General features: G+C 34.0%; 1 protein-coding gene and 2 pseudogenes across 1 annotated transcript; all 3 read left to right on the top strand.

Annotated features, from left to right (window-relative positions):
• The first annotated feature begins 2,018 nt into the window (after window positions 1-2,018).
• LOC142615527 (putative LRR receptor-like serine/threonine-protein kinase At3g47570) lies at window positions 2,019-4,683 on the top strand. Its single transcript, XM_075788263.1, has 3 exons — window positions 2,019-3,004; window positions 3,255-3,671; window positions 4,454-4,683. Exons 1-2 carry the CDS (start codon window positions 2,683-2,685, stop codon window positions 3,662-3,664), a joined length of 732 nt encoding a protein of 243 aa, XP_075644378.1. The 5' UTR covers window positions 2,019-2,682; the 3' UTR covers window positions 3,665-3,671; window positions 4,454-4,683.
• Window positions 4,684-7,622: 2,939 nt separating this feature from the next.
• LOC142617938 (protein LATERAL ROOT PRIMORDIUM 1-like) lies at window positions 7,623-12,223 on the top strand (annotated as a pseudogene).
• Window positions 12,224-13,988: 1,765 nt separating this feature from the next.
• LOC142616842 (LRR receptor-like serine/threonine-protein kinase EFR) lies at window positions 13,989-18,067 on the top strand (annotated as a pseudogene).
• Window positions 18,068-27,962: the final 9,895 nt, after the last annotated feature.

Genomic DNA, 27,962 nt, shown 5'->3' with positions numbered 1-27,962 from the left:
TCAAATCCCATGATGCAAGTCTTTTGTCAGTTTCTTTTTAATCTTATTTGATCTTGTATTTTTATTTTTTATTTTTTGTGTTTTTAGTGGAGATAAATATAAAAGTTGAGCAAAATCAAATATTTAGCCATGTTTTTAATAAAAGTAGGTTACGAAACTCTATCTAAATATATGTGGGTGAAGCTTTCTTCTGTAGACTTAAACTCTGGCTCTTGTTCCCACTGTCCACAAACACTTATACTTGTAAAGTAACCATGCGTCAAGAGTACACTGTTATAAAACATAATTTATCAAATGCACTATATATGAGAGTTTTACTTATTGATGGAAATGCACTTGTATTTGTTTTGAACTGAATGGGTAATTCCATCAAATGAAAATATATAGGACAAAGTTTAGTTACAAAATTAAGGGCACAACCTTACTCAATATCTTTTTATTAGAGATGAATTTTGATAAATCCATCATTGGATTAAATTTTCTTCTTATATTTTTTATACTTGCAAAATTTTTAAAAAATTAAAAATCAATAGTTATATCATCAATAAAATGTTTAAATTGTAAGTTTTTGTATTTTAAATTATGCTTAAAATATAATATTATAGATTATATAGTAAATAATATTTTATTAGTACAAAATTTGACATATGTATTGAAAATGTAAAGAATATGCAATTCAATAGTTAGCTTTTTGAAATATGTAGTAATGTAAATGATGTTATATAAGATTGTAACCTTAGGCTATAACCAACTTTGTAGCTAAAATTGCATGCAGTTTTGGTATGGGTGTGTGAATATATTCCCTTATCTCATTCCTTCCCCTATATGTGTGTGTGTGTTTCTCAAAAAAAAAAAAAAAAAAATTTGTAGCTAAAATTTGTACAATAATATATTGTCAATTTAGTTAAATTTGTCATAATGTTGTTAAATTAAAATGATTAACGTATGAATTAAGTCTATCATGAGATGGGTCTAGTTCGTCATCTGCAGTTGATAATATATATATATAAATATATATATATATATATGTATGTATGTATGTATGTGTATGTATGTATGTATAAAATAAATGAAAGAAGAAAGGAAAAGAAAACTAACATGACATGTAGGTCCATGAGGCATCTTTATCGTCTAATCAATGGGTTAGGTGAATAGGTGTGAGTGAATAGAAAACCAGTGGTTTATTTATGCTCGTAGAGATGTATTGTTAATTGAAGTTTTAATATAAATTGATTTACATATATAATTACTTTAGTTACTTGTACTTAAAGGTTTTTTTTTTTTTTTTTGGTTAAAGGTTAACAATTTACGTTTATTATAATTTGAAAACATATTTTTTACAAAAAAATAAAAATGATAAATTTTAAAATTAAGTAACTGTAATTTCTTTTTTGGACGTGTGTTTGAAAGTGATATAGTGATATATAGAGAAAAGTTTAGTAAGATGAACGTAACAAGAAAGAAGACTGAATTTTAGAAGTTCTTTTAATTTTTTACTTTTATTGGATGAAAAATGAATAAAAAATGCTAAATTTTAGGGAATAAAAAGATGAACCTAAAAAAAAAAAAAACTCTAAATTTTAAGAGTCTCATTTTTAATTTAAAATAAAATTTATTATTTGACATTTTTAACTATATTTTTAAAAGACATTTAGTTGATAAAGGTATTTTTAAACTAAATAAAAATTCAGTATGAAAATTTTCTCATAGTTATTGATTATACGAGGATTAGTGACTCGTAGTCTGGAAAGGTGTATTTTGAGCTCAACCGAGTACGGACGCTACACTTCCAAATCCTTAATTGTTAAAACTAAAAATAAACCAAATAAATATAAAGGGGACAAAACTAAAGCATTCCACGTGGATCATGGGTGCACGGCATGATTTTAAAGATGATCAGACCCCACCAAGCCTTGATATTTTATCTTTAGTTAATAGGATATAGCTGGCATGTACGTTAATAGACTTACAAGAACTGGGCTCACATCCTAGCGTGAGTTAGCTACTTAGCCAGCTGTATTTGATTCCCTTCAACCAAAAAAAGGAGACGAAGATCAGACCGACTATAATCCCCAAAATTCTCGCACCAAATATCTTCTCTCTTGCTCTCGTTATAAATTTGACACTTCTTGAGATTCTATACACAGCCAAATTAGCCTTCCCTCACAATACACGCTTGCACCAACTGCCTGTCACCTCTGTTGTTGGCGGGAATAATGAGACGGACCTACATATAATAAACCCAAGAAGAGGAAGTTGACTCTTTCCTTGAAGCTAATAATCTCTATACTTTCTGGCCTTTTTGGAATAACTTTGGTGATTTCATTTCTCCTTCTTTTCTCTTTTAAAAGAAAGAGGAGGGAAAGTATTTTAAATAATTCACAAAATTTACTTTTGAATGTATCTTACCAAAGTCTCCTAAAAGCTACAGATGTATTTTCCTCCACTAATTTAATTGGTGTGGGAAGCTTTGGATCTGTGTATAGAGGAATTCTTGGTCATGATAGATGTATAGTTGCTGTCAAGGTGCTCAACCTTTTGCACCATGGAGCTTCCAAAAGTTTTATTGCTGAATGTGAGGCTTTGCGAAACATCAGACATCGGAATTTGGTAAAGGTACTCACAGTATGTTCAGGTGTTGACTATCAAGGTCATGATTTCAAAGCATTAGTATACGAGTTCATGACTAATGGCAGCCTAGACGAGTGGTTGCATCCAATTTCAAGAACAAATGAGGTTCTTGAGGAACAAAAGAATTTGAATCTTCTTCAAAGATTGAATATTGCTATTGATGTTGCAAATGCATTGGAATATCTTCATTATCATTGCCATGCACCAATTGTTCATTGCGACCTCAAGCCTAGCAATGTTCTTCTCGATGATGAAATGATTGGACATGTGGGGGACTTTGGCTTGGCAAGGTTCCTTCTTGAGGCCACCGAGGGTCACGCAAATCAATCAAGCTCTATTGGATTAAGAGGAACAATTGGTTATGCTCCTCCAGGTGAGTTCCTTTTCTATTTTTGAATATTAAATTCTTTTCTTTCTTAATATTTCTTGATGTACTTTCAAGCATGAAATAGCTTAAGGAAGCCTTTTAGAAGATGGAGCATGTCCTGAAAGAAATTTCCACCTATCATAATTTTTTTCCTTTTATCTGCTACTAAAGAGCTCTTTCAAAGTTTTGCTATTAATTTTTTTTTTTTTATATGAAACAAGATCAATCATATTGTGAATGTTCTGCTCAATTGCAGAATATGGTTTGGGAAATGAGGTGTCAACTTGTGGTGATGTCTACAGTTATGGCATACTATTATTGGAGATGTTCACAGGAAAAAGGCCTACGGATAACATTTTTAAAGACAACTTGAACCTTCATGATTTTGTTAAAGGAGCATTGCCCGAACGAGTCATTAACGTTGTGGATCCTATTATACTTAGGGAAAGAGAAGGTATGGAAACAAGGACAAATGATACTCACATTCAAAATCGAATAGGAAGTCCCAAAATTCTGGAGTGCTTGATTTTGATTTTTGGAATTGGAGTGTCTTGTTCTATGGAATCTCCAAGAGAAAGGATGAACATGATTGATGCTGTAGCTCAGTTGCATTTGATTAGAGAGAAACTCCTCAGAACTAGAATACGTGGAGAAAGAGTAATTTAACTTACAGGTAAATTGTTTCTTATAGTACTTGTTGCTCTAACCTTTATGGAGGGAGGGGGATCATATAGTCACACAATGTCATGTGCTTGTCACGGTACTTTCTCTATATTATAGTGAAATTGATAATATTGATGCCATGTGAAATTTGATTACATGATGGTAATATTCATATGATTAAGATTAGTCCAATTTGTTTTCTATGATTTAGAATAAGCTCTTTTTTGTCCCCTCTCCCCCCCCCCCCCTCTCCCCCTTAAAATGTTTGTTGAAATATACATAAATCAAAATGACGTTTAAACTATTTTTGATTTGGTGATTTCTACCATTGGTGTAGTTGAGATTATTGGCACCGTACTAACACTGTACTTTATATAGAGACATCTTTGATGACTTTGATGTAGACATGGGCTTAAATTACTCCAAGTACGATTTTTTTTTTTTTTTTTTGGGAGAATATCCAAGTATGAAACTTTAATGGGTAAGAAATTTAACTAATTTATTGGGAACGATATAGTTGTTTATAATCTTAACTATCTCAGAAGTACCCAAAAAACCATTTCTATAATCTGTTTTGAAAACCAAAGCATGTTCTTCTTATGCATAAAAATGACTTCCCAATTCTCACACAGAACAAGAGTATGGGGTCTCGCCTAAGAACAGGTAAGGTGTTATTATGATCACGCTCAAATAAAGAAGCCACACCGGTCAACCTTGCTACCTTTTAAAAAAAAAAAAATGACTTCCCTCAATTCAATGGTTTAAAGAGATGATTGTCTTCCTTGAATACAGGTATGGAGGACCAATGACCCTATTGGAAGGTGCGATCCAGTTAGTACAGAGGGCCAATGACTCCATTGGAAGGTGCGATCGTGACTTGATGAGGTTTTGATTTTGCATAATATTAGAAAAAAATAATCAGAGTCCTTTTGTTTCTTTTAGCAATCACTTATTAGTTTATTTTGTATTTGCCATAGATTTTTTTTTTTGGTAATCATATCTATGGAATAATTTGTGGCTATAACATTACTTTAAAAAATAATAGAGACTCCGTTGATGTAGGCTTTATGGCCGAACCACATTAAAATTGTTGTTTTCTTTTGTTTGCCTTCATTTTTCGCAAAAGAATGCTACTACTTCTCCTTGGATAATTTGTTATCAAATTATTAGTACTATGCAGATGTTTGTCATCCATAATTTGATGATTACGTACAAGAAAAAGTGATACGTACTTGCAAGATCATACTGTTAAGGTTATTGCATAACACCCAATAGTTACCCGTAGATCTTGTTATGAGAGTCCTTTCATGCTTAACAGGATCATTTTTTTTTTCCAGATAATATCTTTTGAAGTTAAACTTGAAATAAATAGAGAGAGGCAATTGCATAATTAATTATATTTTTATAAATTTAACAGTATACACAAAATAACGTTATATTAAATTTTAAATAATGCAACACTAGATGCATATTTAAATTTTTAATATTTAATCTCAATGAAGAAATTGATAATTCACGAAAAGAACCAATGAATGGTCAGCAATGTCCCCAAGTCATGATATTTAAAGAACACTTGGGTCTAGTTTATCGCCCAAAAGAAATACCATTATTACTATGTCAAAGCCAAAACCAGAAGGCAGTTGCAGTGAAGCATAAGGAAGTTGCAGTGAAGCAACTTGGAGATTCAACTAAGGCAGCTGAGGAAACAATAGCAGAACAAGTAGAGTTGAAGTCATCCAAGCAATCTGAACAAGAACAGCCTTCAGGGACTCAAGCTTATAGTTGCCAAGTGAAGAAAATGAAGTTACTGCATAAACGGCAGGTAAATGAAACTTGTACTTAACAACCTGTACTTTAGCTTTTAGAGTTAGTTAGCTTTTTTTTTTTTCCACGCGTGTAGTAGTTAGTTATTACTGTGCCAGCTAGGATTAGTTGTTATGTCAGTTACAGAGTATGTATTACTGTGCCAGCTAGGATTAGTTTTCATCATCAATCAATGAAACAAAGAAATCAGTTTTTACCAAATTGATATTTCTCACATACTAGGCTATTAGAAACTCAAGCCTGACCCATCAATTTCATAATATTTCATTCATTTTAAATTATGAAATTTTGAACCCAAACTACACTTGGGTCTACTTTAGAGCCCAAATAAAATGCTCTGGGTTGTGGTTATATAACTTTAGGCCTATTATTTCCAGTATCCTTGGACCTATTTATGACATTTTGGAATTTTGATCTGGTAAACACCGGGTTCTTGTCGTATAAAGCATGCTCAACCCAACCTTACCCGACACATCTGGCTGTAGATCAAACTGTAGCAGGATATAAAATTTTATGCATTCTCAACCCAACCCAACTTTTTTTTTTCTTTTTCAGAAATTTAAAAAATTTAGAATACTTTGATACTTCTGAAAATATGCTGTTTGGAAAAATTCCAACAAGTCTTGAAAGCTGTGTAAAACTAGAATTTCTAGCCATGAGAAGCAACTTTTTTTCAAAGAGTCATTCCTTCATCTTTGAAATCATTAAGGGATCTTCAAGTTTTAGATTTTTCTAAAACAATTTCTCTGGAAATATTCCAAAAGTTTTGGAGAGCTTTACCTTCTTGCAATTATTGAATTTGTCTTATAACGATTTTGATGGTAAGGTACCAACAAATGGAGTTTTCAAGAATACAAGTGCAATTGTGCTTAAGGGAAGCAATAAACTTTATGGAGGCATGCTTAAGTTTGATCTTTTTATATGTAAATACAATAAATCCAAGAAGAAGAAGTTGACTCTTTCCTTAAAGCTAATAATCTGTATAATTTCTAGCCTTCTTAGAGTAACTTTGGTAATGTTATTTTTACTTCTCCAAACTTTAAAAAGATAAAGGAGAGAGTATTTTAAATAATTCAGGAAATTTAATTTTGAATGTATCTTACCGAAGTCTCCTAAAGTTACAGATGCATTCTCCACCAGTAATTTAATTGGTGTGGGTAGCTTTGGATCTGTGTATAGAGGAATTCTTGATCGTGATAGATAGACGTAGAGTTGCTATCAAGGTGCTCAACCTTTTGCACCATGGAACTTTCAAAAGTTTTATTGCTGAATGTGAGGCTTTGCAAAATAGTAGACATCAAAATCTAGTAAAGGTACTCATAGCATGTTCTGGTGTTGACTATCAAGGACATGATTTTCAAAGCATTGGTATACGAGTTCATGACTAATGGCAACCTAATGGCAATATTTATTGTTTGAATCTAATCTCCTCCCTTGCCAGTAACTACTGACCTAAGAAAAAAAATGAATAGGAGAATTAAAGATTAAAAACTAAAGTTACCAAAAACTATATTTTTATAAAGTGTTTTTTGATCTTATTTTACTTATTTGATTATATCATTCCAAACATTCATGATCTATACGTGAATGAATCGAATTGCCTATCCGTCAAGCTACTAGTAAACTATATCTTTAGGGATTGTGAAAGGCATTCCACTATAAATATTTTTAATATTGCTTTGACTTAATTATATTTCTTAGAAAGTAGATATCACTCTAATAGTTCCAAATAAATTAAATACATGCATTAAGATTCGATGACTTTCTCACTCTACTAGGGGATTTCACTTTGGAAAAATAAAAAAATTCCGTATTACAAATTAAGATAAACTAAACCAATAACGTTATCTTGGTAGACCTTCTTTCCATTTACACTTCTTATTAGGCTAATCTAACATTGGATGATAATAAAAAAAAAAAAAAATTTAAATATATATTATGCAAAAAATCACCCCCCCCCCCCCCCCAACAAAAAAAAATGGTGCAACATATAAGAAAATGACATAAATAACGAGTTAATATTAAATCACCGCCATTTTCATGAATTAAAAAAAAAAAAAAAATCAAATTATCATCATTCTGGTACCAAGCCAAGAACTTTTTAAAAGGTGCAACTTCAGTGTCAGTACTTGGAGCAATGGTAGCAAAAACAACCTCACCATCAATGGCTCCCTAATAATATTCTCTCTCTCTAACTCTCACTGCCAAACTACTTCAGATATTCATTCACATACATCAAAAAGATTCTCAGATCAGATCACATTCTGTTTCTCCTATTAGAGCATATAGTCCTATTTCACCCTTACCATTTCTGTCTACCGCCAGTACCATTATTGATTTTTATTCTAAATATAACCAACACTCACAAACCATATCATTCACCACATTTATAAGCATGTTGGGTCTCCGAGACTTGGTTCTCATAGCTCCAACTCCAACCATGCACCAACAAAACCAACCCATTAACTCTGATCACCATCCCAACCTTCCCATACCTTCCTCAGCTTCACTTGGAGTTAGCCTCGGGATTTTCCCGCTCCTCACTGCCACTCCATGCATTACACCACCTTCTAATCATGGTGTCCAAGATTGTGGTAATAACTCAAATAACCCCAACTATTATTGGAGCCTAAAGAGAGGCCAAGAACAGAGTTGTGGCAAGAAAGGTGGAGTAAATAACAACACTACTGAAAATGATGATTCTGAGCAAATGGTGGAGAATGGTATGAGAGTGTGCAAGGACTGTGGGAATAGAGCCAAGAAGGATTGTAGTCATAGGAGGTGTAGGACTTGTTGCAAGACTCGTGGTTTTGATTGTTCTACTCACGTGAGGAGCACGTGGGTGCCTGCCGCTAGAAGAAGGGAGAGGAAGATGTTAACGGTGGGTGGTGCTAGTACTATTGGTGGTGGTTCTTCTGGGTCTTCTTCTGGTGTTAAAAGAACAAGAGTTGTGGTGCCAAATTTTAATGTTACCAGTGCTTCTCATGCTTCTACTTCTAATGGTACCACTCCAAGGAGTATTGACATTAGCTCTAAACACCAAGGTACTCACCCTTTTCTTTCTCTCTTTCTCTCTTTCTCACTCTCTCTTTGATTTGTCTATGTTTCAAAGTTACATGGTAATGGACTGTTGCAAAAGCTGACTTGGGTTTAAAGAATCTAGTAGATGCAAGCTTTACGCTTTCTACTTGTACTCTATCTATGCCTTTTCATATTCCTCTTCTCTGTTGGGGGGAGTGATTTTTAATTATTAGAGTAATCCAAAAAAGGAGTTTGGTTTGTTGAATAATTGATTCAAATTTCTCTCTTTCCCTTTATCTGGAATTTTGTGTGTTTGAAAGTGGTCGTAACATGAACTTGAGAGAGTTAACAGAATGACTTGTTTTTGCGGGATTATAGATTTTAAGGTTCTGTCTTTTCCTCTGCCTTAATGCTCTGCATTTCTAAGTTGCTTATTAATGGAATTGAGGAACCTTTTTTATTTTAATTTTTTTATAAGTGAAACTGAGGCACTTGACTGAATTGGGTTTAGTTAAATCACAGATGCAAGTATTAAAAAGTCCTTACCAGGCCAAGTTTGTGCACCGGCGGTTTTTAGGTGTCACAGAGTCACTACCATCAGTGATGGTGCAGCTGAGTTTGTCTACCAGGCTACTGTGAGCATCAGTGGCATGTATTCAAAGGATATCTCTATGATCAAGCGTTTGATGAGAAAAATGCATTCCCAAGTATTTCACAACTGCATTTGGTAAGTAGTGGCAGTGGAAGGAAGAGGGACGCCTCTTCATCTCCAATTGTGGCTCCATCAAATACCCATCCGGCCCCTGTCAGCTGAAAATTGCTCAATGGTAAGGCCTAGCACACTCAATAGCATAATGTCTCTAGAGCCCCATGAAATGATCAACTTGTTTAAGAGTCAAATGTGAATCATAATCATTGCTTGGAAGATATCTACCTTTCAAAAGATATGAAGTTATTAGGAATTTCACATTAGTATGCAATGCTAAAAAAAGCCTAAAACTCTGGCATTTGTATGCCCTTCTTCCAAAGAAGTTCAATTTTCATCTCTGAAATTTGTGATAATGTGTATTTGGTTTGTACAAGGATTTGTCATTCACAAATCATATTGTTGTAACCTTTCTTATCTAAGGTCAATTAGAATTATACGTTTCTCTCTAGTATGTTAAAAAAGTTGTAGCTGAAGACAAGGAAACTTGAGCTTCTACACTACTACTCTGAGTCCAAATTATTATAAGATATCCTGGTTTTTTTATTGAATTCTTTCAATGAGGATAGATTTGTGAGAAATAAGTCATTAACTAGTTTGCAGTATCTTAATAAGCATGGAAGCGTCGCTGTTGCTATGTCATTCTTTATCAATGAAGAAAATGGAAAGGCATTGCATTTGTCTTGTTCTACATCCACTTTCGAAAAGGGAAATGCATAATTTTTTGCATTTAGGCATGTTATATATGTACTCTATTTCTTATAAAAACTTTTGTAGGCCCGATTGTTTTCATTCTAGTTTCTATCAAGCTTTTTGTGCATTTTATATCCAGTCTCAACGTATGTTTTCACTCAATATATGAAAATCTTAGAAAAAGTTTATACTCCTTTCTTCCCTTTACTTTCCCATTGTATAAGGTTCACAATGTTTTTGATTTAGAGATGAGATAATAGTGCTTTGATCTTGTTTTCATGTATTTTTTTGCAATTGGTTGAGTTATTAAGAATTCTGCCCCTTGTAGTTTCTTGTGCACTCGCTAATGTTTCCCAGGGATGCTGCAACTGAAATATGTATAGTTTGGTATTTTTACCCCACTCATCAATATTCAATATGTATATAAAAGCAGAAACCTCATGCGAGAGAGCATGACGTTCTACCATGTGGCGCACTCTATGAAGAGAATTGAGATACTCTTAAGCCATATTAGAGATAAGAACAAATTTAAAAGTAGAAACTCTTTATTTCCTTTGGTTCAATGTTTGAAGACTAATTTTTGTTATATTTTGTATCTAATGTTTTAAGATTACTATTTACAAATTGAGATAATTAATTGGGTGTTTATGATCAAGGTCTCCATATTTGATTGTGAGAATAGAGTCATTGAGAAAGTATTTGGTAAGTTGCTTAAATTTATGTAATTTTAGGATATAAAAGTATTTTATATTTTAAATTCTTATTTGTAGATTTCACAATCATTTAATCAGTTTGAAAAATAAAGTCTACTTTTAACGGTAAATATTATAAGATATTATAATCTTACAATGTTATACAATTTTTTAAAATAAATTATGAATTAAAAAAATCAAGTTTCAAAAAATTTAACAATATTGTGGGCTGACATAAATATTATACAACAAAACAAAATAAGTATTAAGTATTATATGTAGATTTTAATATACATAAAAATGATTTCAAATGAAATTGTAAAGTAGTCCGCGCATCGCGCGGGATATCATCTAGTTTGACCTTAATTAGGCTATCTAGATGAGCTTTAGATATAGGAGACAAGCATAAAAATAATAGATCTTGCTTCTCATGCAATAACTAGCTTTCTTTATTCTTTTGTGCATCAGTGACAACTTTAAATCTGTAGGAGAAAAGGATAATAACATGGGCAAGGGGACCATGCGTTTTTTTTTTTTCATTTTTGTTTCATATTGTCAGTTTCCCAACTTCATGTCCATGTAAGAATTTGTATGCAGAAACCAAGTAGCCACACCTTTGCTTTATCATGTAATCATGTCCTTAAGCATAAACATTTCCTTCTTTTTTGCCAGACAAATTTTTAGGTGGATCTTTTTGTCGTGCATTGCACAAACCAGTCATGATACTTGATGCAGGAAAATAAAAGAACATTCTCATTAGTAATGCACTTCAACTATGGTTCATGTTCATTTCAACTCTGATTGGAAATATGCCAAAAATAGATGCAAATAAAAAGTTGAGGTGGCCATGGCTGTGAAACATAATGCCATTCCTTTTTTTACAAATTCTATTACTTTCAGCATTCTATTTATTAAGCTTTTCATTTTTATATCTGGTCATCATGCATTATTGTAAAAGATAATCACATGTTGTCTCCATCTGATAATTTCCTGAGCTGAGATTTTTCAGCACTCTTTTTTTATGCATGAAACTTTCATAATTGACTTGGAAACAATGTCTAACACAAATGGGTATTTAGATAATGAGTATAGACTAAAATGTTTAATTATTGATTTGTTTAACCAAACTAAAAAAAATTGTAAATAGTCATAGAGCAACTGAGCAACATTGAGTTGGAAATTTTATTCTGAACAGCATGTTATTCCTCATTGTATTTATATTGCAATTATATTCTATGTATTTATGGTGCACCCTGAAGTCGGTTGAGAGTGGATTTCCCAACTCTTACTAGTGGCAGGGCTCTTTAGTTACTCATGCAGTCCTTGTCTTGGCCCATTATTTGACACAATAAATTTAAGACCATGGTACCTGCAAGTCATAAGTGACTTGTTGCTAAATGATAATCTATTACCTTTGCAATTATTTTCTCTGCTATTTCAGTTCTTGCCTTCTTAGTACGTTATACAGATTCACCTGACGCTTCAGAACATTAACTAAAACTTGTTTGTCATGTGTCAGGTGATGAAAGAGAGATCCACATTTATAGGTTTTTGTTTGCTGGACAAGTTGAGAATCAAAAAATGTTACTGTAAAGTGTCTTCTACAGAATATATATATATATATATATATATATATATATATATATATATATATATATATATATATATATGAGAGAGAGAGAGAGAGAGACTCCTCTGAAATTCTAATATTAGAAAACGGCATGTAATTTTGGGGCTTCATGGTGACTAGCTGCATGGTTGTGGAATGAAAAATGTGTCCTAAATCCTAAATGCTTGATTCATTTTGAACTTTTCTTTCTTGGCAGCCAAACAAATCAAAAAAGCCTTAGCTGTCTTCTTCTTCTTCTTCTTCTTCTTCTTTTTTTTTATTTTTTTTTTATTTTTTTTTTTATAAATTTTTTTTATAGCATTTAGCTATCAATCTTTACCGGGCATGCGGCTAACTAGTGTTCTTTTGAAGAGAAAGATGTAGAAGGATCTTCCAAAGGTATTCTTGTTAGGTCACATTGTGTTGTGCTACACGTGCGATTGCTAAGTAAATTTTGGTACTATTTGTCACGATTCAAGAAAATGCTAGCCACATCTAACCTATACTTTAATGTACTAATTAAGTTTGAATTAAGGCTTCTTCTAAGTACTTGTATAAAAATAGTTTGAACTTATAAACACTTAGTGTGGGACTCCACTTAACATACAATTATCCAATCCAATCCACATTTCTTGGGCTATCATAGTTGCATATAAGGGAAATGTGGTTACACTAGAACAAGTTAAAGGGGTTTCAGTCCGTCTTAGGCACACAATGTTTGGAGCTCTCTAAAACCTCAAAAATAGAAAAAATGGAAAATCATAAGAAGACTCAATAGGACAAAGCAAATTATTCAAAAATGCTCTACGTACAAGAGAACATTGTTCAAAAATACCAAATTATTTAAGTGGGATGTTGAAAACATCAAACACTTTATCTTATCAATCATCAAAATTAATAATGGACCACCACATTTACCCACCAATTCTATTAATGTAACTTATGACATTTTGGGCCCAAATCACTCTGCAGTCTAGTTGTAATCAGCTTTGGACCTAATTTCACACATGTCCTCGGTACTTGGAGTTGGAGCCTTGTTGACTTCTTGGACTCGGAAATTGCTGGGTTCTAGTTGTATTGGGCCATGTAAATATTGTGTCCAGCATTCTCTCTAGCTATGATCCCCAGCTCTTGAATTTATATGCGTCTCTTCGGACTGAGCCGAAGGCAGCACATCCAGAAGTTCCCAAGGCGAATGAAAAGAGCATGTCAAACTTGCCAAACAAGATTCTTGAAGAACTTATTCTATACTCACACATGAGTATATGACAATATCTCTTCTTCTGGCTTCGGTAATGGAAGACATCATTAGCTTCTATACTTGAATATTGCCCAAGTTCTTCAGTGCTCACAATTCTCTCCCTTCTCTGAAGATGCAATTAGTTTCTAACCCCAAAACTACGGTGTTGTTTATATATTATTATGTATTTATAAGACTAACACGTATTCCATGATAAACTAGTAATAAATTCTTTCAAAAACAATGAATATCCTTGTGGAATATTTCATGTGCTTAGGCAGGTTGATTAACACTACGCGCTAATCCCAAGCTGAATGATTATTTCTTAATTTTGTAGTGGATTAGGTACATATGCACTACCTCGCTCTTGAAATTTCCCAGAAATTAAGTTTGTTCTTACTCTACCTTCTAATAAATATGTGCTTTTCCTTAAGTACCAAAGCAGCGAAATCAAACCCAGACTTTTTTCACAATAAGACACCCAATTGTATATCTTAGCAAAAAACAAAAAAAAGAGTTTGTACCAAGCTACGTGACTGTGGATGGGGCTTCACGACATGAGTTCAGCTCCATCATCCTCATCTTTTTACATGCATGCTTTTATCCTTCTTGTCTTGTGGTGTGGCTTGTTAGTCACCTCTATTGTTGGCGAGAATAATGAGACAGACCGGTTAGCATTGCTTTCGTTCAAAGCCAAGATCACTGATGATCCTCTCCAAGTTATGAGCTCTTGGAATGATAGCATCCACTTTTGTCAATGGCGAGGGGTTACTTGTGGCCGTCGACATCAGAGGGTCATTGTGCTGGACCAGCGAACTTCGAAACTGATAAGCTCCATATCACCACGTGTTGGAAATTTAAGTTTTTTGAAAAATCTAATACTCTCAAACAACATCTTTCATAGTGAAATTCCTTCAAAAATTGACCGTTTGCGCAGATTGCAAATCCTACATTTGTACAATGACACACTTAGCGGAAAAATTCCAAGAAATTTATCCCATTGCACCAACCTCAAACAAGTTGATTTCGGTTGGAATCTTTTGGATGGGGAAATTCCTGCAACTCTTGGCACTTTGTCAAAACTACAAGTTGTTTCTTTTGAAAAAAATAATTTGACAGGAAGTATACCACCTTCTTTTGGCAACTTTTCCTCTCTAGAAGTGTTTGCTACAGCTTATAATAACTTGGGTGGGAGTATCCCTACTTCTTTTGGCCAATTGACGAAACTTACATTTTTTGGTGTCAGTGTAAATAGGTTGCCTGGAAGAATTCCTCCCTCAATCTTCAATTTGTCTTCGTTAAAAGATTTTTATGTAGGAGACAACCAAATCCAAGGGCATCTTCCATCGGAAATAGGTATCACTCTACCTAATATCGAAAATTTTGTCATTGGCACTAACCAGTTTACTGGACCTATCCTTATTTCAATATCTAATGCCTCAAATCTAAAGCTACTTGAACTTACCGGCAATAAACTAAGAGGAAGAGTTCCTTCTTTGGAGAAGTTATATAGAGTTTCATTTTTTACAGTGGCTCTTAACGAGCTTGGAAATAGATGGGCAAATGACTTGAGTTTTCTCTGTTCTTTGACAAATTCTACATATCTAACCAAGTTATTGATAAACCTCAATAACTTTGGGGGCCGGAGAGTTGCCCAAGTGCATTGCCAATTCCTCAACTACTCTCGTCTTTTTGAGTCTAGGAGATAATAAAATATCTGGAAACATTCCTCTTGGGATAGGAAATTTGATCAATTTGGAGAATCTAAATATGCGGAACAATAAATTATCAAGTAATATTCCTTCTAAAATTGGAAAACTTCGAAAGTTACAAATTTTGGATTTATCTAATAACAATTTCTTAGGGAATATTCCTTCCTCTCTTGGAAATTTAACTCTTTTGATAAACTTGTACTTGAGGCTGATAATCTTCAAGGAAGCATCGCTTTGAGTCTTGGAAAGTGTCAAAATATGATTTTTTTTTTTAATCTTGTTAATTCAATCTCAGTGGTACCATATCATATCAAGTTTTTAGTCTCTTATTCTCACTAATTTTTCTAGACTTGTCAACCAACAAATTTACTGGTGTCCTTCCCATAGAAGTAGGAAATTTCATAAATCTACAAGAGTTGAAAATTACTGAAAACATGTTGTTTGGTGAAATTCCTGCGAGTATTGGTAGTTGTGTAAAACTTGAAATTCTTGCAATGGGAAGCAACTTCTTTCAAGGGGTCATTCCTTCATCTTTGGAATCATTAAGGGGTCTTCAAGTTTTAGATCTTTCTAAAAACAATTTCTCTGGAAATATTCCAAAATTTTTGGAGAGCTTTATCTTCTTGCAGTTATTGAATTTGTCTTATAACGATTTTGATGGTGAGGTACCAACAAATGGAGTTTTCAAGAACACAAGTGCAACTATGATTAAGGGGAATGGTAAGCTTTGTGGAGGCATGCCTAAGTTTCATCTTCCTGTATGTAAATAATCTCTATATTATCAGGCCTTCTTGGAGTAGCTTTGGTAATGTTATTTTTACTTCTCCGCACTTTAAAAAGAAAAAGAAGAGAAAGTATTTTAAGTAATTCAAGAAATTTACTTTTGAATGTATCTTACCATAGTCTCTTAAAAGCTACAGATGCATCTCCACCACTAATTTAATTGGTGTGGGTGGCTTTAGATCTATCTATAGAGGAACTCTTCATCAAGATAGTCATAAAGTTGCTGTCAAGGTACTCAACCTTTTGCACCATGGAGCTTCTAAAGTTTTATTGTTGAATGTGAGGCTTTGCAAAATATCAGACATCGGAATCTAGTGAAGGTACTCATAGCATGTTCAGGTGTTGACTATCAAGGTCATGATTTCAAAGCATTGGTATATGAGTTCATGACTAATGGCAACCTAGATGGGTGGTTGTATCCATATTCAAGAAGAAATGAGGTTCCTAAGGAAAAAATGATTTTGAATCTTCTTCAACGATTGAATATTGCTATTGATGTTGCACATGCATTGGAATATCTTCATCATCATTGCCATACACCAATTGTTCGTTGTGACCTTAAGCCTAGCAATGTTCTTCTTGATGACAAAATGATTGGACATGTTGGTGACTTTGGCTTGGCAAGGTTCCTTTAGGAGGCTACCCAAGAGTGTTTCACTAATATACCAAGCTCTATCGGATTAAGAGGAACAATTGGTTATGCTCCTCCAGGTGAATATCTTTTCCATTTTTGAAAATTAAATTCTTTTCTTTTCATAATATTTCTTAATGTACTTCCAAGCATGAAATTAACTCAATGAAGCCATTTAGAAGATGAAGCATGTCCTGAAAGAAATTTCCACTTGTCATTATTTTTTCCTTTTATATGCCACTAAAGAGCTCTTTCAAACTTGTATTACTATATTTTTTTTAATATGAAACTAGATCAATTATATTGTAAATGTTATGTGCAATTGCATAATATGGTATGGGAAACGAGGTGTCAATTTATGGTGATGTCTACAGTTATGACATACTATTATTGGAGATGTTCACAAGAAAAAGGCCCACTGATAACATTTTCAAAGACAACTTGAACCTTCATGATTTCGTAACATAGAGCTTTGACTGAACAAGTGAGTAACATTGTGGATCCTATTATTCTTTGGGAAAGTGAAGATATGGAAACAAGGAGAAATGATACTCATTCAAAATCGAATAGGAAGTCCCAAAATTCTAGAGTGCTTGATGTTGATACTTGGAATTGGAGTTTCTTGTTCTATGGAATCTCCAAGAGAAAGGATGAACATTAGTGATGTTGTAGCTCAATTGCACTTGATTAGAGAAAAGCTCCTCAGAAGAAGAACACGCCGAGAAAGACTTCAACTTACAAGTAAATTGTTCATGACACTTGTTGCTGTAACACCCACTCCAAACCTTTATGGAGGGAAGGGGATCATATATCCTACACATTGTCATGTGCTTGTCACATTCTTTTATTCTAGCGAAATTGATAATATTGATGCCATGAGAAATTTGATTACAAGCTGGTACTATTCATCCAATTTGTTTTCTATGATTTAGAATAAGCTCGTTTTTTCTCCCTCGCCCCCCTTCAAATGTTTGTTGAAAACCACAAAAATCAAAATAAAGTTTAAGCTATTTTTGATTTGGTGATATCTACTGGTGTGGTTAAGATTATTGGCACATGTTTACACTGTACCTTTTTATAGTCTACCTTTGATGACTTTGACATAGACATAGGCTTAAATTACTCCAAATATTTGGTAAAACTAAATTACTGGGAACGTTTTAGTTGTTTATAATCTTAACTATCTCACAGGTACCTGGATAACCATTTCCATAGAACATTTAATTAGTTTGGGATTCAACAACTTAACCTTCTTGCATTATTATGAATTCTCTTAGTAGCAAGACTAAAACTAAAAATATTTTTTCAATTCCTTACTCTTGAAGGGAAAATTTCATTCATCACATAGCATCAATCTATTTTGAAAACCAAAGCATGTTCTTCCTATACATAGAAATGATTTCCCTTAATTCAATGATTTAGAAAGATAATTTTCTTCCTTGAATGCAGGTACAGATGGCCAATGACCCTATTGGAAGTGGCCATAATAGCTTGATGAGGTTTTGATTTTGTATATTGTTGGAGCAAATTAATCAAGCTTGTAGCATCTCCTTATGTTTCTTTTAGCAATCGCGTATAAGTTTCTCTTGTATTTGTCATAATTTTCTTGTTTAATTACCTCTGTATTTGTAATGTACTATTGATTACCTGGTTATGGCCCAGGTCTCATGTAGAAAATGAATTCCAATATGCTTAACAAAGTTGTGTCATGAAGTAATGGATACACAAATGAAAATGAGGAAAAGAGAAGAAAAAAAAAAATTAAAAACCATAAGTTTAGGATATTTCTTTTAAACAATAATATCTAATATATAGTTCAATTTTTTTTTTTAAAGATTTGAAAATTAGCAAAACCATGGTATTTAACAACATATTCTCAAGACTCCGAACAAGGGCAGACAGAATGAAATATTGAAAATTGAAAACAAATGAAAGTTGAAGAACTTTATTGAAAAAAAAAAATGAAACTACGGAGAAAAAAAATTAAAAACATGCCAAATTTAGAGAGTGCAATTTATAATTTAGTCCTTACTTGAATTTGTTTAAAAAAAAAAAACCTTTTTACTGTACTGTTTCACTTGCTGCACTTACTTTCAAAATATATAGTGATGGCCTGATGGGTATATGGTATAGCTAAAAGTTCTAGACAAGATGGGACTTTCTCTCTCTATTCTCCTTTTTTTTTGTTGGCATCTTAAATTGTAGTTCTATGAATAATTTAGTTGTTAAGTTATTTTCTAAGGTGAATGCAGGGCTTGATGCCTTGTATACTTGGTGAAATTTGAGAAGAACAGATTGTGATCTAGCTAGAGGGGGATATTTCATACTTCCTTCCTGATTGTGAATCATTTGATGATCCTTTGGGTTGTGGTGCAAAATGCAAAAGATGTTGAAGATCAAACATTTAAGCTATGAAGCACGGGTGCGGTGTTTGGGCTGCCGTACCCGCGTCGGACGCGGCCCGATGCGGCGACGTGCAGGCGACGCCGCTGCCTGCGCGTCCGTGCCGCGTCGGGCAATAAAAAATTAATTTTTTCTGCGCGATTCGCGCCGATACGACGCCGATTCGGGCCGACGCGCGCCGAATCGGCCTGAATCAGTCCGTATCGGGAAAACCGATACCGGCCGATACCAACCGATATGGCCGATACCGACCGATATTAGCCGATACCGGTCGAAATCGGCCGATACGGCCGAAATTCAAAAAAAAAAAAAAAAAAAAAACCCAGGTGCGCAACGCACCATTTTACTTGGCCCAAAAAAAAAAAAAAAAAGCAAACGTTGCGTTTTGGGAAAAAAATCAAAAACCCTTATATGCTTATAACCCTCACAGATCACTCCCAGCCAAAACCCTTATGTGCTTATAGCCCTCACTGTTTTGTTGATGTATCTTTTATTTTGTTTTAGTTTCAAACTTGTGAGTTGTATTTTAATTTTCGAACATCATGGAATGTTTATATAATGGAGTTGTATTCTAGTTATTATTTACTATTATTCTTAAATTTAGTATATGTTTATATAATGTGAAAAAAGTATGTTTAGCAATATATTAAAAATATAAATAAAAATATTTTTAATAATTTTTTAATCGCCGCACCCCGCCGCACCCGCACCCTACTTTTTCAGAAATTGCCGAGTCTCGCACCCGCTCCCGCACCCGCACCCGCACCCGAATCCCGAAACGCACCCGTGCTTCATAGCATTTAAGGACAGTCCACCAACCTAGTCCATTGAGAAAGACCAAATCGTTAACGAAAATGCACCAACCCAATCAACAAAGTTCTACCTGTGTCATCAGCAAAATCAAATACAAGATGAAGGTAATGAATATGATCTTGAATATAGATTGTATAAGTGTTGGGATTCTGTTTCCCAAAGTTGTATATACAAATTAACAAAGCTCTATAACATATTTTTGCACTGCAAAAAAGAAAATAATAGACTATGTGGATGCAGGCTTTCATGGCCGAACCACGTTAAAATTGTTGTCTTCTTTCTTTTGTTTGCTTTCGTTTTCACAAAGCAATGTTACACCTTGGAGCCTTGGATAGCACCAGCAACTAGCCAACAAGGCTTCTAGTTTGATAATGATTAGTTCCTTTGTCACTGCAAATTATTAGCACTAAATCATATGTTTGTCACCCACAATTTGATGATTATATATAGGCCTCATACTTACGCATTACACTTTTCCAAGTAATTATTGGGCCGTTCTTGATAGTGAGAAGGGCCAACAGCATGTGGAGTGGGTACTTTTTTTTTGAAATTGGAGTGTGGACCTTGATTAGGAAGTCCAGCAATCTTTTAATTCAGTCATTAGCTATCTTAGAGCATAGTATTGGTGGTGCTAAAAAATCATATAGCTATTTTTAGCCCCACCAAATCTAAAAAGCATGTTGCAATGGTGGAGGGAAAGCTAAAAAATTTGGCTGTTGAATTATAGTGCACAGCCTAAGATGGCAAAAAAAAAAATTAAAAGTTATATTATTTTGTCGTATTGGTGGTGGCGGTTGTTGTTTGTTATAGTAGATATATTATTCTATTATGTTGTTTATATTATTTTATATTATTTTATTGTGTTGAATTCTAAAATAAAACCACTGATGTTTGGTGTTTTTAAGGTGATGTGGTAAAATAGATAAAGTAACTTTTTGTGCTGCTAAATTGCTAAATTTTTTACTCCACCAATACTGATGTTCTTAGACATTTGCTAAATTTATTTCTTGTTATACCACCTTACAAAAACATTAACATAATAATATATATTATATTTTTTATTCTATTAAAATATTAATTTTTTTAATTGTTTCTCCTCATCTCATACATCAAAATTACCATCTTCTTTTTCCTTCATTCTCTAAAAAAAAAAAATGAAGAAAAATGGACCATCGAATGAAAATTTACTAGACTAGAGTAGCTAAAACGAAAAATGGACCATAGATGCATAACTTTAAACATAATGATGTGAGTAACTTTAAGATTAATTGGTCAAAATTTAGCATTTGGGTCATTTTGCATGGACCAATGTAAGTGCTCCAACTATTTTAATAAATTTAAGACACGCCCAATTTTCAATTTTACAACATGATGAAATAAAATTTTATTTTTACATTATACTTGCAAGGTAAACTTACATTTGCCTCTTTTTGTATGTCTATAATACAAGTTTGCATTGTAAGTACAATACAAACATATAAAAGTAAGATAAAATGATCTAAAATATAAGTGATTGATACTTTATGTCCATTTATTACATGCATTCAACCCTATTTTTTTAGAGGGAAAAAATTAATAAAATGTGTTTATTAAGGTTTTTGGAAGAAGTAACAAGATTATGGTCTCAAGAAATTGGGCCTCTCTTATTAGAAAAGTTAATGGGTTTCTTCTTCAAAAGTCAAAAACCTATTAAACTAGCCTAAGTCCTTCAAACAAATTCTACTAAAATTGATTAATCCAATCATAATCGCTTTATAATTGGAAAGTCCTGAAGGCCCTATCTAGGCCAAGTTAAGTAAACTCGAATATCAAAAACTTTTTTTTTTTTAATTTTTTTTCCTTCGACCAACAACACCTAGCAATCCAAATTTCAAATATTATCCACACCTAAAAAATGTAAAATATTATACACATTTGCATGAAAATGTATAATATTTAACACATATATTTAGTTTATGATGTAAATTTTAAATGAATAGTAGAGGAGAAAAATCACCCTCGTCCATTGTATAGCAGAAGAAGAGAAAAACCAGCATCATCCATGTAATGGACAACTACAGTAAACATTAAATGAGTTTCTCATAAATGACATGAGTAATGGTTAATGCGTTAGACTAGAAAAAGCAGAACTGATAGACGGGCAAAAGACCATTGAATTCTATAACGCCTCCGCGTTCATTACCAACAGATCCATAATCATAAAGAGAGGCATTTGCTCCTATACAGAGGGGCAAAGACCTACAAAAAGGCACAAAGAATCACAACAAAAGTACGCAACATATGCACAACAACTATCTAGCCAAATAAGCAATTACTCTGTACAATTGAGCTTTGATCTTACTGACTCGCTCGTCGGAATCTCCTTGGCACACACCACACTGGTGTATTCCAAGCCTACTTATCCCTTTTTGCTAGATTCTGCAGCCGTTGATTTGACATCGTCCATCTGTATTGATGAGGAGTTCAATCGTCGGAGGCTCATTGGCACACACCACACTGGTGTATTCCAAGCCTACTTACCCTTTTTGCTGGACTCTACAACCATTGATTTGACATCATCCATCTGTATTGACGAGAAGTTCAACTGATGATTTTTCTGCATTATCAATTTGGCGCCTTTTGTGGGGACGCTTGCAAAGCCATACAATTTCTCTTTTCTTTACAAATGAATTTCTCTTGATACCAAATGGATTCCATTCAAGTAGCGCAGCAAATTCAAGCTCTGACAACAAGTGTCAATGAATTGACATGACCAAATTCAGAGCTAAGGCAGACTGCTGAAGCCCAAAGTGATCAAAGAAATGAAGAAAAGAAGGAGAACAACAATGTTGAGGAGATAGCTGATCCATTGAATCATAGGAGAAAAACACCTGAGGGAGAAAATTCTCCATGATGGAAGAGATGTTCCACTACATGAAGAGAAAAAGGGACGAACTAAGACGTGCAGATTCGGACAAATCTGCATCCAACCTAGACGACATGATTCCAACTTCCACAGCTCGAATCCTTCAATGGATTTAAAGACCCCCTAGACCATATGGAGTCCATCAAGACTTTATGCACTTGTAGATGACACCAAACGAAGTCATGTGTAGAGCATTCCTAGCTACACTAAAAGGCATAGCCAGAGTGCGGTTCAACAAGATATCACCAGGTACAATTGCTAATTTTAAACAATTGAGTGAGAGTTTTGTTCGTCATTTCATAGGCGGACAACGCCGAAGCCCACAGGCCACTTGCTGAATATCTGACGAGTAAAAGGAGAATCAATGAGGCAATATGTAGATTGCTTCAACAAGGAAGTGTTGCAAGTCGATGAGGTAGAAGACCAAATTACATTGACCACATTCCAAGCTGGATTGTTTCCTGGAGACTTCTATTTCTCCATCACCAAATCTCCACCAAAGACGATGACAGAGTTGCTTCACAAGCCACAGAAATATATGAATGAAGAGGTCCAAAGGAATTGTCCGCAAAAGAAGGAAACAAGACGAACACATAGATCACCATCCAGAAGAAGGACCAAAATCAAAAGATTCAGTTCAGTAGACCTTGTCTATTCCTCACAATAGGTAACATATCACCTCGTCCATGGACCATTGAGCATCAAAAAATGTATTACCAGTAAGGCCCCATAGTATTTTTCTTAATTCATATCCCTTCCAAGGATTAACTTTGCTTCCATTCAAGTTGTATTCCATTCAAGTCCTTTTATCTCAATAAAAGTGAAGTCTTCAGAGAGAAGAAATAATTTTTCATAGAAATACGTAACTCATAGAACATACTAATAAAATATAGTATGCTTCTACATATATATGTGCATGGAAAGTTTAAGATCGTCATTGTTAATACACGATACAAATTATTATCATTAATACACGATAATTCGTTAATACAAGATACAAATTACTATTGTTAATACACAATACAAATTACCATTGTTAATACACGATAAATCATTAATACATGACACAAAGTATATCATTGATACATGATTAATATACGATAAATTGTGAATACAAGAAATTATCATTGTTAATACACGATACAAATTATTATCATTAATACATGATACAAATTATATCATTGATAAATGATATACATAGTTAATACACAATACAAATTATCATCGTTCATACATGATAAATCATTAAAAAGTATCATCGATACACGATACTTAAAGCTCAATATTCTAAATGCTTAGAGCTTGTTTAGACCCCAAATTCCCAAATTCTTAATTACGGCTTGATTAATTTTAGGCTTAATACACTTAATGCGGAATATACGTGATTAGTAAATTAATTAAACGAAACATTCAACAATTGCATGGATTAACATATAAGTGCAAGGCAAATATGCAAAGGGCAGTAGGGAAAAGGGACTCAAACCCAAGATAACATGGCAATTTGTTATCGAAGAGGAAAATCGAAGAACTCGGTGTAAAAACCTCTCCACGACCCTTTAAACTGAAATGATCCACTAGTGAATAAGTTGGAGTACAAGGATACCAAAAAGACCCTCAAAGCCTAATCTACCTAATGTACTTGAGACCTCCAAGCTCCAGCTACCAACGGACTTCTCGGATCTTGTCTTCACTAGCTTCTTAGATTTTGCAATACTACCCGATTGCACCGCCAAGCCTCACCAGCTTATTTTGGGAAACACCCAATGTTTCCCAAGCTCCAAAACACTCTCTACACTCTGAATGGGTGTGGGTTGTATTATGGTACAAATCTCTTCTCAAGGTATAACAATGGGAGAGGGGAGGAGAAGAGACTACAAGAATTTCTCTCTTGAGGATGAGTAGCTCTCTCTAACAAGGTGCGCGCTATAGAAACCTTTCTAGGGTTTTCTTTTGAATAGCCTCCTTAAAATTTTGTGGGTAATGAGAATATATTTAGTATGAGTGACAGGTATAAGAGTCACACTTAAAATCCCAGCTATCAGTGCATCTCACGGGTCATCTCGCAAGTTGGCATAATCGTGAGATAAGTTACAAGATACACTAACTCTTCAGCTTCCGGCATATGCTTCTGATGTGACCTTCAGCTATCTTGATCAAATTTTCAACAACTTAATATTAAACCCATTACAATTAAATCTTACAAAACACAAGGAAATAAATTAATGTCATTACAACACTTTTTGTCATGGAATAAAGCGAACATAAATATTATGTGAAAAACCATAACTTAATAAATACAAACTATCATTTTTCATAAACAATGAGTCATTAAAAACGTATCGTTGATACATGATACAAACTATCAACGTTCATACATGATAAATCATTAAAAAGTATCTTTAATACATGATACAAACTATCATTTTTTATACACAATGAACCATTAAAAAGTATCATTGATACACGAGACAAACTTTCATCGTTCATACACAATGAATCATTAAAAAGTATCGTTGATACATGATACAAACTATCATTGTTCATACACGATGAATCATTAAAAGTATCGTTCATACACAATACAAACTATCATCGTCCATAAATGATGAATCATTAAAAAATACAAACCATCATTGTTCATACACGATGAATCATTAAAAAAGTATCGTTGATACACAATACAAACTATCATCGTTCATACATGATGAATCATTAAAAAAAGTATCTTTAATACATGATACGAACTATCATCATTCACACACAATGATAGAGGCAAGAAACAAAGAGCGAGCTAAGAAGACTTACTAGGAACTAAGGCACCAAGCAGAGGAAAACCAAGAAGTCGACCTAGAAGAATCACTTGGAGGAAAGAAATAAAAACCCCAAAAAATAATGCGTGGGAAACATGGCAAATGGTAGGGTCAGATCGGGTTAATCGGGTTGCAGGCTAAACTTGTCGGGTTAAAATACAAGCCATTTTAAATGGGTTGAAAATGGGTGGGACCAACCTGGTTATGAGCAGGTCGGGTAGGTTCAAGCCAACCCGTATTTTCACATTATAAAAAAAAAAAAAGAGAAAAACTAAAAAATAAAAATAAATGTAAAATTTTTAGAGAGAATAAATCAAATCAATCAAAGAAACAAATTGTACAAAATACCTTTTTTTTTTGGTTGTTAAGTGGGCACCTACTATTATTAGACTATTTGTGTTATTAGCATACATGTAAAGGGAAAAAAACAAACAAACCAATAAACATAAAACTTTCCATATCTTTCCAATTCTGATTTTTTTGTGCCTAACAAAAATTCTTTACACTTATAATAACAAAATCTTCTATGTTAATAACTCATAGGCATAATGCTTATAATTACAAATTTACAACTTGAGAAAGAGATAGATTTCAAGGAGCACAAAAAGTATATATTAAGTTTACACACTTCTAATTCAAAGTTCACTAATGATATGGACTTTAGGACTTTTTCTTTTACTTTAGTTTTGTATTGTGCAAGTTAGACTTATTGTTTGTTACATAGTCCTAGTATTTAACTCTACTACTTAGTATTTGACTTAGTGTTAGATGTTTAGCAGTGTAGACGGGTAGTTGTAAATGATTTTTCATTTAGTGGTGTAGATGCTTTTGCCTTTGTATTTATTTTCTTTTAATTAATTAATTTTTTAATAAATGGGGGAATGGCTACTGCCACTGGTGGCTACTAAATGGCTAAATAGTGTCTATGTAGTGCTTTATGTACTTATGTCTATACACCTAGCACATTGATATATAGTCTAAATATATTTTAGAAAAAAAAAAAAAGGTTGGCGGGTTAGTCAGATCGGGTCATGTTGCCCGTAAAAAAGGGGCCGGCCGCAGGTTGGCCAGTTTTTAATTCAGGATAAAATGGGCAAATTCAGGTTGGGTCAACAATTTTTGGCCTGTTTTTCCATGTCTAGGCAAACCCAAGAAACGGCTCCAACATGTCCAAGTAATCATAGAACGACATGTGTCACGACAAGACCGAATATTCCAACCATGTTTGTAAATACGACGGCAAGAATAGAGGGGCAACTAGAGAGGAGAAAAATCACCCTCGTCCATTGTATAGTAGAAGAAGATAAAAACCAGCATCTTCCATGTAATGGACGACTACAATAAACATTAACAGAGTTCCTCATAAATGACATAAGTAACAGTTAACACACTAGACAAGCAAAAACGTAACTAACGGACCAACGAGCAAAAGACCATTGAAATCTATAATGCCCTTGCATTCATAAAGAGGGGTCTTTACACCCATCTTGAGGGACAAACAACTCTAGCCAAATAAGCAATTTCTTTGTACAATTGAGCTTTGATCTTAGTGACTACCTTGTTGGAGGCTTCTTGGGACACACTACAGCAGTGTATACCAAGCCTACTTACCCCTTTTTGTAGGATTCTGCAGTTATTGATTTGACATCGTTTATCTTTATTAATGAGGAGTTCAACTAACAATTTTCTACGTCATTAAATAGTATAATAAAAATTAATAATGATGGGACCGACGAAGTTGAACATAGACGAGTCCGCCTCCACAGACGAACCTGACCAATTGTCTGCGTCATTGACGAGAACATTAAAGCCATTCAATGCTGCCAATAATGTCCCGGACTGTTACAAGACCAGCTGGACGAACTAGTGGGAACGCATTAAAACCCATTACTTCGCCAGAGACGTTATCAGGGGAAAATATTAACACCCCAACGGCTATAGTTCACAAGGATATATAAAGCCCTCACAACACCAATACGAGGTATACACAGCATCACAACATATACTAAGTTATTCTTGATATTTTGATTGCTACCTTCTTTCACACTGACTTTGGCATCGGAGGCGTTGTGGCAGGCACCACACCGGTGACCGTTCGAGTAAGTTCTTACCTCCATAGGTTCGTTAGAGTACAACCAGGTACCATCTGGACGAATCCCAGAGCAATCGACGAGATTCTGCTTCATCAGTTTGGCGCCGTCTGTGGGGAACGATTTTCTCATACAACGAGAACGCGGTTCCTACTAGCTCCAGATGGAATCCAACCAGGACTCAGCGGCCTTGGCATAGCAAGTTCGAACTCTCGCGGCCACCATCGAAGAACTCACCAGACAGAATCAGGAAATGAGACAGAGGCTACAGCAGAAGGAGAACCGGTCAAGAGCTGTCCAAGAGGACGAGGGGGACAGCCACGGAAGGAGTGACCGACGGAGGACCGTTACTCCAGAGGAACAGCATTC

This window comes from Castanea sativa, chromosome 11 (assembly GCF_040712315.1).
Source record: "Castanea sativa cultivar Marrone di Chiusa Pesio chromosome 11, ASM4071231v1".
In the NCBI taxonomy this organism is placed as follows: domain Eukaryota; kingdom Viridiplantae; phylum Streptophyta; class Magnoliopsida; order Fagales; family Fagaceae; genus Castanea; species Castanea sativa.
This window is presented reverse-complemented; position numbering and strand designations above follow the sequence as displayed.